The sequence below is a fragment of the Etheostoma spectabile genome, chromosome 15, assembly GCF_008692095.1.
Source record: "Etheostoma spectabile isolate EspeVRDwgs_2016 chromosome 15, UIUC_Espe_1.0, whole genome shotgun sequence".
NCBI lineage: Eukaryota > Metazoa > Chordata > Actinopteri > Perciformes > Percidae > Etheostoma > Etheostoma spectabile.
In genome coordinates this window covers 6,562,821-6,574,914 of record NC_045747.1, presented here as the reverse complement: position 1 = coordinate 6,574,914, position 12,094 = coordinate 6,562,821, and the positions used below count along the sequence as shown (strand labels likewise).

At 38.8% G+C, this 12,094-nt stretch overlaps 1 protein-coding gene across 3 annotated transcripts; it reads right to left on the bottom strand.

Moving 5' to 3' along the window:
* Positions 1 to 5,230: 5,230 nt before the first annotated feature.
* On the bottom strand, positions 5,231 to 12,094 carry LOC116703603 (somatostatin receptor type 5). 3 transcript variants are annotated; one of them, XM_032538438.1, is made up of 4 exons: positions 11,686 to 12,094; positions 6,921 to 7,630; positions 6,385 to 6,792; positions 5,231 to 5,912 (listed from the first exon to the last, which is right to left on the bottom strand). In XM_032538438.1, exons 1-4 carry the CDS (start codon positions 11,726 to 11,728, stop codon positions 5,826 to 5,828), a joined length of 1,248 nt encoding a protein of 415 aa, XP_032394329.1. In that variant the 5' UTR covers positions 11,729 to 12,094; the 3' UTR covers positions 5,231 to 5,825. The 3 variants fall into 3 exon arrangements, with proteins under 3 accessions (XP_032394329.1, XP_032394330.1, XP_032394331.1); XM_032538439.1 differs by having other exon boundaries at positions 5,231 to 5,909; positions 11,686 to 12,088; XM_032538440.1 differs by lacking the exon at positions 11,686 to 12,094 and adding an exon at positions 7,703 to 7,898.

Genomic DNA, 12,094 nt, shown 5'->3' with positions numbered 1-12,094 from the left:
CCCCCCCCCCTTGGCAGGGTTGAGTTGAGATCCAGATCCAGGAAACTTTGGAGTTTAGAGCACTGGACAATAATAAAATTAGTGGAAACTGCCTTCCCTTTACTTTAGCTTCCTTATTACAACTCCGCTTAAAATGGGGAGAAAGGTTTTCTTCTTCTATTTAATCTGATTGAGGCTGGGGCTGCTATTTGCTGGAAACCCAAATTCTCTCCCCTGAACTAGTCTAACATTGAATGGCATGGTGGCGACAGTCAGTTTTACTTCTGCTTCCATAGTTGTACTTCCTGCTATAAATCATATAATTCCATGTCCCTTTACCTCGCAAATGTCACTTTAACTTATCACTTACCTCGTAACTTGTCTTTAATTGCTCTTGTATAGTTCATGTACTTTTACTAGTGGTGTATCTTATTTTATATTCTATACCCATTGTATATCCCTCTTGTTTTTTTTAATTTATTCTTCTTTTTTATTTTATAGTCATCTCTTTTTTACTCATCTGTACTCATTTCTGTCTTGTGCTACTGCAAAACCTGACGCTAACCTGCCCTACCAACCCCTCGGCTATACAGAATATAGAATCCTTTTAATTCCTACCCTGGTCCTTTCCCAGAATCTACCTAATTATTGACTCTAATAAGAATTTTTTTTTTTATATTCCTGTCCTGTTCTTTCCACACAATCCAATTCTAAGAATCACAACAGAATTGTTCTTTCCTAAAAGACACCTCTGAATGGAGTTCCCCATTTTGTATTTTTCCCAGGAATGAATTCAGTGGGGTGACAACGCCCTTAGCCCTCAGGTTCCTGCTTCTCTAACCTTTTTGTAGGGGAGGCTTCAGTAGTAGAAGAAATGGTGCACAGCTTTTTGATTGGGCACTGAGCCCACTGTCAACCCACGATGACCAAACCACCAATGTCACATTGCATTGGGAGTTTTATGTGACTAAAAGGCTCAACAAAAAGGATTGTGTCTTTTAAGTTTTATTGTGACACTTAAAAGCGGACAACAGTCAACCTTTGATCAATTCTCAGGCAGTGTGCAAAGAACTTAGGCATGCGGGCAGTTTATATTCAGAATATCAAAATGCCTTCCTGAAGGAGAGACTGTACCTTGTTGTTTCTTAATGAGACAACCTGCAGCTACTATCTTTGCTATGATACACAGAGACTCACAAGATCTGTCCTTGGAGTTAATGGTCTGTGCAACCATAACACACTGAGAATCAGTTCATATAATGATATTTGCATTCCAATATTGCTTTTCCGTTACAGACCGTAAACACTGTATCGTCCCACTACAGTCCTCACTCTTCTAACGTGTCGACATTTGCAGGCATGCAGTAAACGCACCACAAACTGCAAGAGAAAGCTTTCTTGGCTTTTTAATATGAATTTTGAAAACTCTACAAAGTTTTATTTCAGGTTGGGCTGTGATTGGCTTGTTGCTTTACTGGAATACAACACAGATGAAAAATAAAGGACATCCTATAATATGTCCAGTATGTGTTTACACTATATATATCATATTTAAAAAATGAAATAGATTGATTAACACACTGCAGGCTTCTCTTTGCATTAGAGTGTAACACTTTTTAAAGGACAGTGTTGTGGCATCTTCACTGTTTACCCTTTTCTACCATATGAAGAGACACGCTACCAAAAACTAGTCTCTGTGACCTCCGTCACCTGGCAAGTTGTGGCGGTCTGTCAAGAGTCTACCAAAGAGCAGCAAGACAAACGTGGCTAGATAGAACTCACTCTTTTGGATTATGTATTTCTCTATATGGCAGACCTTCAAAACCAAAGTCAAAAACTGCCTGAAGCATTAGCAGGCATTTACAGATTTGGGCTGCAGTGTAACTGCATATTGTTTTTGCAATACAAGCTAAAGGGAGGCACAAATCCATGCCATTTGATATGAAAACACCTCTGAGGTTTGTTGGTTAATTAGACCAATTTCGTACTCATTTCCCAAATGGGAGTCAACGAAGGAAATGTAGAACCAGTGGATTTATGTGTGTACTACATTCAATATTTCATTTAGTAACAACACGTGAATGTGTATTTTCCTTTGACCAAGTACTTGGCAGATTTTTCTCAGAATGACCCGAGAGGCAAAACAAATTAGTTTCAGCGTAATGTGCTCTTTTTCTCTGCCTGATAACAATACTGGTTCTTTCACTTGACATTGAGGTCGATGGAACAAACGCAACATGACCGGAAACACCAAGGTAACCAAACTGCAGAAGGCCAAGAGTGTGTTTCTACCCCCACAGCCAGCCACAAAAACAGGTTGTCAGTAAACAGATATAGAATAAGGGCTACGAAAGCATGGCATATGTTAAAGAAGTACATAGAGGAATGAGGAAGGACAAAGGCGAGTTTAAGGAGCCCCATGTCCATGGGGAGAAGATGATAGATGTTACTAAAGACACATGGTACAAAGATGATACTTAGTTTAATTTCATAGACTGCATCATGAGCTTTACCGAATCAAATCCTGTCCATGATATCCTGTATGGTGAAAATTAGTACAATTCATTGTGATAAAACATGAGATGTTATATTACGATGTTTACGTGCATGTTTGAAATTAGTGTTCACAGTTGTACACATTTTCCATATCTACTTAAAAGGTAATGATATGTTAATGTTGTGTTCACAACATTCCCCCGAAGTGCCCAAAAAATCAGGTATTGCAGGTTTAAGAGGTTACAGGGTTGACTTCTTTTCTTTTGTTGAATTTTAAGTATATTTGTTGTTCTGCACATAAAAATACTTTCAACTTATAGCCTACACTATATACAAACATCAAGTATCAGGCTGCCTTACAAGAATGTCTTGTTAACCGTTTTCTCCACTTTGTCTTATTACTAGTTATCAGCTGGAAGTTTTTCACACTTTGTGTACCGTGTATTTTTGGATTCTGAATGCCCAGCAAGTTTAAAGGTTGGCACTTAAAATAAGGTATGCTTTCCACAAAACAACTGATTTGTATTATGCATTTATTTGACTTGAGAATGCACAGAATGGGGACTGTTTTTTTTGTCCCCCATCTTTTACAGTGCAGTTTCATTAGCAAAGGATCACTTCACAACCATGGAGATGGATAAAGATTACAGTGACAAATAACTCTTTTAACATGCTCTTGATGATCTGTGAAGTGAAACTTTAAAATTCCAAATTGATTCTTTGAACAATTTGTACTCTGTTATTCTGCCAATCTGTGCCCTGTTTTTATATGGTGGCCTTCATTAAACAAAGAGTGAAAAGGTTGCTATATCATTACTCGGGGGGAAAACAAACTAACAAAACCCCATCTCCATTAACAAATGTGTTGTTTTGGCAAGCCATTGTTCTATTGCTGTATCACATAATACATCAAAATTAGTTCCAATGACCTAGAAAAAGACACTTTTCTTTTTGTTAAATGCTTTTGCATTATTGAAACTGTTTTAACTTACAAAAAAATCCCAAAAATGAAACCGAAGTGTTTTATGTTTAGAGACATTAACATTCAAGCGTAAAGCTGCCATTGCTCTGTTTCAACTGAAAATAACGATAAAGTGCTTCAGTCTGAAACATAAACCTGCCATAATATTGATAAATGACAGTGACAATAAACATCAACTGTCTGTTCAAGGAATAGATGTACACATAGGGGCCTTGTTTCGTGCAGGTGCATGTTAGCAGTCCTACAATGTACTGTGTATGATTCAGGTTGAACATGCAAAACAGACTTGTTTGTTAATATTCATGATGGTTTCTTTAACAGAACAACTAAGTTTCCATTTCATTTTTTTACGTGTAAAGCTGTCATGGAACACAAGACTTCACATTTAAAATGACCTATTCTTTTTTTTTTTTTTTAAATTCACAGTGTTTTAATACTCACACAAAAAGTCCTGTGGTGGCCATGTATCTACAGGCACAGGCGCCGATTTATGTTTTTCTCCGTGGGTACTCACGGGCACATGCCCTTTAAAATAGTCAATTAAATAACTCAATAGTAAAACTGTAAAGTAGGCACATCTTTCTACTCAGGACAGCGCCACTCACCAATACAGATACTATACTATAATATTGGAGATGAAAAAGTTTCACTGACACGTAACTGTGATCAGCTTCGTGAGAAATTAAGAATCAAAGGAGAAGGGGACTGACAGAGACATAACCAATCACACTCTGACAGACGCTCTACTTAGCACAAACTGCAATGTTTAATTTTAAATGAATGTAGCCTACTTACAGTCTGGCCCACGTACAGTAAGTGCTCAGTGGGTGCTCAGTATGTGTGCTCCAAGGGCTCGAGCACCCACCGTATCGGCGCCTATGCCCACAGGTCTTTCTTACTGAGTTGTTATTCAAACAAGCTCAAACTCACCATGAACATTGGTAATGTGGTCTTGCTTGGCTCAAGTCACAACTATGGAGATGCTACAGTGGTGTCCAACAACTTCCCAATAATGTTGGCATCAACTGTCAAAGCTCAAAGTCCAGCAGATAAACAGTGATCTTACTTCCCCTTGGCATCCACTCCAACACATTTTGTTTTAGAAATGTGAGAGAGAAGAGATAAATCCACAATACTTGGCTCAGCTACTTGGCAGTTTCAATTTTGTAACATTAAAGTCAAAATGTCACAAAAATCCCAAACAAACAAGCCCAAAGAAATATAATTGGCTTGACCATCAACACTATTTTAACCACCTTTACAATTAACCAACATGCTCACTCTGGTTAAAGAAACGTAAATTAATTACTGTAAATATTCAAATCAAAGAGACAACAATGGCTGAGTTTCAAATAAGAGTCTGATGCCCAATAAAGGCCTGGTGGGAATATAACATTGAGCAGGGTGAAATTACCTGTATTATCATGGCTCACATGATAAATTCAGCATTATGTACAAGCACTAATCTTAGAGTTTGTCTTCTTAAAGGAGCAGTTCCACTTTTTGGGAAAAATGCTAATATGCTTTCTAGCTGAGAGTAAGATGAGAAAGTTGACCGTTAAAGTCATCAGTTGTCTTTTGTGTCTAGTTTCAGTGATGTGATGTTTGCTCTGCTAGTGTGATTTTATCCAACTGGCAAGGTTAGCTAGTCGCTCAAAATCACATTCAATTGGATACATTGATGTGAGTCAAAAATATTGTTACATTTTACATGAAAGCAAAGTAGAGCAAAGCAAAGCAATTTTGATTGCTTTTGAAACTAGGTGTATTATTTTATTATTATTAAAATTGTTAGATTTGAAATAATCTTTAACTGTGTCAACTCAACACTTTCTGCACATACTGTATGTGTCTTAGTGCTGTGAACATCATATACTGAATTTATCAAGACAACAGGTAAACACAGATTAATAGCATAAAGCATCAACAGCAAATATAACAAAAGCACATCAAAAAACAAGGTTTCTTACCAGAATATGATAAAAAACTGAAATTAAAGAAAAATGACAGTGTTCAATATGAGCTTGTTGAAAATAAAAGTCTGTTTTTGTAAGGTAAAAAAATGTATTTGAGAATTTAAAGCATTTTAAGGTTGCATGCCTGTATTTTGTATTGTACTGAGATGTTTCCATCTTTACAATGCAGCCAACATATGTATAGTATAAAGACATGAAGAACAAACAAAATTGTGGGGATCCGTGATGAATGGTTTTCTCTCCTACTTTGCTCCTCTCGACAAATTCTCCAGTCAGAGAAGGAGGATTATCAATAAAGTCAGGAAAAAACAATCAATAAAAGGTCCTGGAGTAAATTGTCCAAGTCCCACGCACTAGTAATGCAGTAGCACAAGGCGGGTCATCTTAAAAACTCATAGCGCTGACTGGCCATTCACCTCTGCTTTTGAAGTTAGTGGATCACTGTCAAGGTCCCCAATCACCTCCATCATGACAGGCTGCTGAAACCACAAACACAGGGATTAGGGATACAAGACAGAATGACAAACTTTGACATAGTTGTTGACTTGTTGTCAGTGAACGAATCCCTCAAACTGTGAGTGTTGACAGTTATAACCTGGGGTGTAGTTATTTCCCGTCTGTTACATAAAGTGGGCTTCCTCTCTGGATGGGACATTTTCACACAGAGGATAGAAGACATTAGGGTGACTGAGCACTTTGACAGTTGGGACTGCTGATAGCTGATGGCACTTGTGCAAATTTACACCACAGCTTTGGTTTAGGCATGGTCCCAAAGTATAAATATTACTATGAAACATGTTAGTAAGTAAGACTGTCAATAATAAAATGACTGTGATTCATGTATTTAAAGCACAATTGTTATGTCTCCCTCGGTTTTCACCCTTCTTTTCAATAAACCTGCTGTAAAATGTGGTATATGTGCTTTACAATTATATAATGTTTGCACAGTACCTGAATGCACTGTATTTTCCCATTCTGTGTGGGATTTCTGGGTGAAACAGGATTGTGGTTTTCCTGGGATGCACTCCGTCCCCCTCCGACCCGGCCTGTGGTGCCATAATCATTTGGTTTGTGGAAGCAGAGCACCTTCTGGAAGCTCTGCTTGAAGTTGTCAGAGAGGAAGCCATAGAGGATTGGGTTGGCGCAAGAGTTGACGTAGGTGAGGATGACCAGGAAGAAGTAGACGTCAGCGGTGGTGTTGTTCTCAGGGATGATGTGAATCAGGTTGACAATGTTGGTAATGAAGAAGGGCAGCCAACAAAGTACAAAGACCAACACGATGATCACCACCATGCGTGTCACCTTACGCTCCGACTTACGCCGCTTTGTCAGGCCTACACGCATACTTGCTGACCTCACCTAAAAGTGAGATGGTTAATTGAAAAAGTTTTATGAGATTATATTATTATTATGAGAGCTTACAAAAAATACAAGAATGTATTTAGACACCAATAAAAGCCGCAGGCTAATTGTATCTGTCCAATTACCTTAATGACAATGAGTAGGTAGCAGAGGCAGATGACAACCAGAGGACCAAAGAAGCCCAGGATGGATGTGTAGAGTATGAAGACAATGGACCACAATTCACGCGGTGCAGGCCAGGTTATGTTGCAGGTGTTGAAGTCCTCTTGTACACGTGAGTAGATCGTTACCGGCAGCACAATCAGTAAGGACACAACCCACACCATGCCATTAAAAACCTTGGCTGCCTGTGGCCTTCGCCATTTGGCACTGCGAATAGGATGAACCACAGCCAGGTAGCGATCGATGCTCATCACTGTCAGGCAAAAGGTGGAGGAGAACTGGCTCATGGCATCAGCAGTCATGCAAACCTTGCAAAAGAAATCTCCATACGGCCAGTAGGAAAGCACACTATTGGTGCCAAGAAAGGGAATTCCCAGGATGTAAAGTTCATCCGCCAAGGCTAAATTGAGAATGTACATGTTGGTTACAGTCTTCATCTTGGTGTAGCGAACCACCACATAGATGACCAGTGTGTTGCCCAGAAGACCCACAATGAAGACAATGGTGTAAACGACTGCGGTGACCACACTGAACGGCATTGGTGCGGCCACCTCTGACATATTGTTGTAGGTGAGGTTGGTGGGGTAGGGCTGGGAGGAAGACATGTTGACATTCTCAGATATCGGTGTCCAATTGTAATAGCCATCCATGTTGAAGAAAGGAGTGCTGGTGTCTGTTTAGATTAGGAAAAAATTCATTAGAGAAAACACAGAAACAAATTTAAAACCATGTGCTAAAAACATACGGGTAGTTTAGTATTGTGGATTCTGTGAATGTCTGCTTCAGAGAATTACTCTCTTTGTCTTTTGCACACACATGGGCAGGAGGTACTCTAGGCAAGATGCCCATATTTACCAGGAGACAAGAGAAACTTTCCACTGAATTGTCTGGGCCACTGGCCAACATGCAATTTTTCTTAATGGGAAATAGCACTTTAGAAGAAGGGGATATTAGTGTGGCACTTTATTTTACGGTACGTTAAAAATACTTAATAAGCCATACTTATGAATCAAATGAGATCAAATTTAGAAATAACATCTTTATTAGAGAAAATGAAACAGTTATATCCTAATTAGACACCAAACACCTAAATTATGCTGTAATTAGTACATTAATAAGAAATTAAAAAAGCTATATTTGTACCAAATTAGACCAAAACTAGAAATAATGTGGTCTTTATTGGAGAGTGAGGAAACACAGTTTTGCCCAGTCAGATTTCTGCAATTTTGAAACTGCATGTGCTGTTCAAGACCCAAAATATACTTTGACCCTATTATTTACAAAATTATTAACTGCTTCTGCTTCGCACTAAGCTTACGGTTAGTGTTTTTACGGGAGTAGTCACATGGACTGACACTTACGGTAAGTTACTACTGCTAAACCTTCACGTAGTATGATAGCTAGATAATCTGGATTTTGCGAAGTTGCAATGTTTAGTCGATTTTAAAGCAACAGCTTGTTCACTCCCTTTTTAGCCCCATTGTACCGAATTGTGTTGTAGTTCCACCAGAGTTCCACTGGGGGTGATTGCAGGCAATTCCAAAAGGAATTGGACTCTATGGAGCTAGACGGCTAAATTTGTCTCTTTTGCCTGATAGTTGTTTGATAGATTTGATTGTAGTTTTTGCAAGTTCAACATGGATTATAGGTTGAAAGTTGAAAGAACGAGTACTTATATATCCTTTCGATTTCTTACAGGTTGAGTCGTTGTATCCCACAACCCGCTAGCATTCTGCTAATGAACGTTGATTGGTTAGTGAAGGACTGATTACGACCAGAGATCTTGCTTAATGGCATTCGAAGCGGAGCCAGAATGTCTCAGTGAATAATTCGGTGTGGTCTTAAAACATTTGCAAACCTCTTTTCAGCATGTGTATTGACAGGGAGGGCCTAACCTGTCAGCTGTTGTTGATGCCTCGAGAGAAAAAAGGAAGTGACTCAGTATCTCTGGCCCTATGATGTGTATGACGTCTTTGAGATTTTAAAAGGCTTTTTAAAAACAAAAAAGCCACTAGGGCGGTACAGTTTTCTTTTAATGAGCAACAAAGGCACTGTAAGAAAATGAGACTACGCCAAATAAATGTAAATACTGTCCTCTCAGTGTTTTTAAATAATATGGCATTAAACCTGTCTAATTACAGCATAATTTTGATTTATGGTGTCTGGATTATAACTGTGTATCTGTATTATAACATCTTTTTGGGATCCAAACGTTATGTGTGGTTTCTAATTGTAGCATTATTTAGGTAAATTATAACTGTGTTGTAATTGTGTTTGTTTACCTTCTAATAAATAGCATGTTACTTCCAGTTTGATCTAACATGATACAAAATGGGGCTTGTACCGTAAAATAAAGTGTGACCAATCAGACAGAGTGCGTTTGCAGGTTTCAAAACGCAAGGCGCACTGCACTGCTTTTCTTGTTGAACATGCCCCAATGAGATCAGTTGCACCTTTTTGTTTTTCTTGCTAGACAAGCATTGAATCACCCATCCTCAGCTAACCGTTATTTTGCTGTGAAGTTAAATAACGTCAGAGATTTTTCCCGCTCAGAGAAGTATTTAACTAAGTTTTCAGGGCCCTCAACAATGCAAAAAGCAGCGAACAAAACTCCGGCCCAGGCTGCTTGAACACATTCTGTCTGATCAGGGGCTATTGTACTGTTTAAGGTGTTTGAGGGTGAGTTGCATTTTCCTGTCGCTGTGTTCCTTGTGGTTTTGATGTCTTTAGTTTTCTCAGAGATTTTTGGAACTTCCTTTGTTGTTTGCACTGTTGTTATTACATCCTCAAAATTATTCACTGCCTACCCGTCTCTGCATTTGGGTCCAAGCCTCGTCACTCTTGTGACAGATCCTGACATAGATGTCCATAAATATGGGGACAGAAAAAAACTTCAACCAAGTTGCAGGTAGCCCTCAGCCTTGATGAGCTAGAGTGCCGCAGTGATAAATAAAGGGTTGAAGTGGGTTTTATTTAGCAAAAGTTATTGATTTTGTCAAATAGCTCACTATTTTGTAGAATCCCTACCACGTATAAACATGTATTATTCAATGACATATCAATACAGCAACATCCTTTGTGTGATACAATAATCAATATGCTGGTGCCTGAGATATTTTAAATAATTAAAGAAAGGTGTTCTAAACAGATTCCCTGCTCCCAGTATCGCTAATGGCTCCTCGAGCTGGCGCTCAACACATGACTGAGGGAAACTTGAACATAAGTTCACTAGACGATGAGGAAGAGATTTTCAACAAGATGGCAGACAGCAGTTTGAGAAAAATAACAGATGCCCCAGCCAAGGTTGAGTCAAAATTTTGGACCGATAGTTGCTCTATAGTTATAGACTGAAAAAACTGCAGAATTGTGCGGATTTCTAACAGCTTGGACTTGCAGTGAATACGGAGAGAAAACGTCACTTAACCTTTCCATAGGCATTTTGTATTCATAGTTTGACGGATATCATGACGTATCATTATAGGATTGTCTAGCAATATATTGATTATCACAAAACTGCTGTATCGTGATATTATCAGTATTTTGAGCCATGTATCATATCATATCGTGAGGTACACTGTTATTTCCCACTGTTATTTTTATATAATTTAATCTGTAATTCTGCAGCTGGTTAAGGTGGAGCTCATTTATAAACTGCAGTGTATCTTACATCTACAACAATACATCATAATTTATTAGTTGATGTATATATTGTAAAAAGTATCTGAATCTGCAAAAAGAACTAGTAGGCTAACTCCGGTTGTCAAAGAAATGTACAATAGAAGTATAATTATATAATGTTTGCACAATACCTGAATGCACTGTATTTAGAAGTAGAAGTATAATGTGAAGTAGTAAAGTAGGCGTACAAGTAGGCTACCTCAAAACTGAGGTACTTTTTTTACTTCAGTATAGACGAGTAAATGTAGTCAGTTACATTTTACCACTGATTATTACGCAACTGAATGTTGAATGTTGGTAAATTTAAGACACTTATCTGAATAAGGACATTTAAATACTCGTGTTTCACGTATACTTTAAAACAATGAATTGTCTATTAATTAAAGTTATTATTTACATTCTGCACTTCAATCTATAATACACATGTTGTGCATCACTGTGAACCCTGCACGTTTTAGATGGGGTCTTAAGGTTTTAACGGTATCGCTATAGCCATAAACGTGTATGCCTGAAATTAGAGCAATGGCCAATTGGCACCCTACTAATTAAATACGTTCTGCTCCTGTAAGACTGCATGTCCTCGCCTGGTGCCTTGTGGGTGACCTAAAAATAATAGTAACCTTATAATAGTTGTCAGACGTTGCAACCCGAGGCTGTGGAAACGTGTTGCAGAAATAAATGGGGTGACGTGAAGATTCACTGAACCGCGCTTCAAAACACGGGACTGACGCGCAACCCACAGCATGTTGTTTAGAAACAAACACTTGAAGCCCCTGTCCCCTGGACGCATGGGGCTTAACATATTACCCACCAATAGCCCTAGCCCGCAGTCGTGAGAGGCATGGCTCATAAAATCGAAGTTTGGCAAATAAACCTTTAGGAATACAGTTTTCCAAACACAATAGCCTACTGCAACGTTTCACGTCCTTGTTGGATGATCGAGGACTGAAATAAACTATGATGAAAAATATTTCGAGGGGTTATATTTAAATAAATTTCATAAACACGTTGTTTTCTTTGAAATGCCGTGACATCCGATGGGACTCCTACCTGTGCGCTCCTGTGTGCCACTATCTGGTGGCGTGATGCGCATCTCCTGCTGAATTGATGCAGCTTTCTTCGAGGTCAACTTTCTCGTTCATTTGACTCGTCGCTTGAAAGAGAAACCTCCTCAAACTTGACTTTTCTTCTTGAGTCATTTTCTTGCACGCTCAGGTTTCCATTTCCAGAGGCGCAAAATGCAACAATATCTTACAGGACTTATCCTCATAGTTTAGGTCTGAAGAAAATTCTGCGCACATCCCTAAGCTGGTATAAGGAGTCTCTCACTGGCTCATTTAGCGCCTCAACGCACTGCGAGTATTTATGTGGAAAACGTCACCCCGCCTTTAGATGTGAAAGTCCCACCCATGGGTGGCTGTAATCACCTCACAGCACAATACCAGTTGCACGTTGTAGC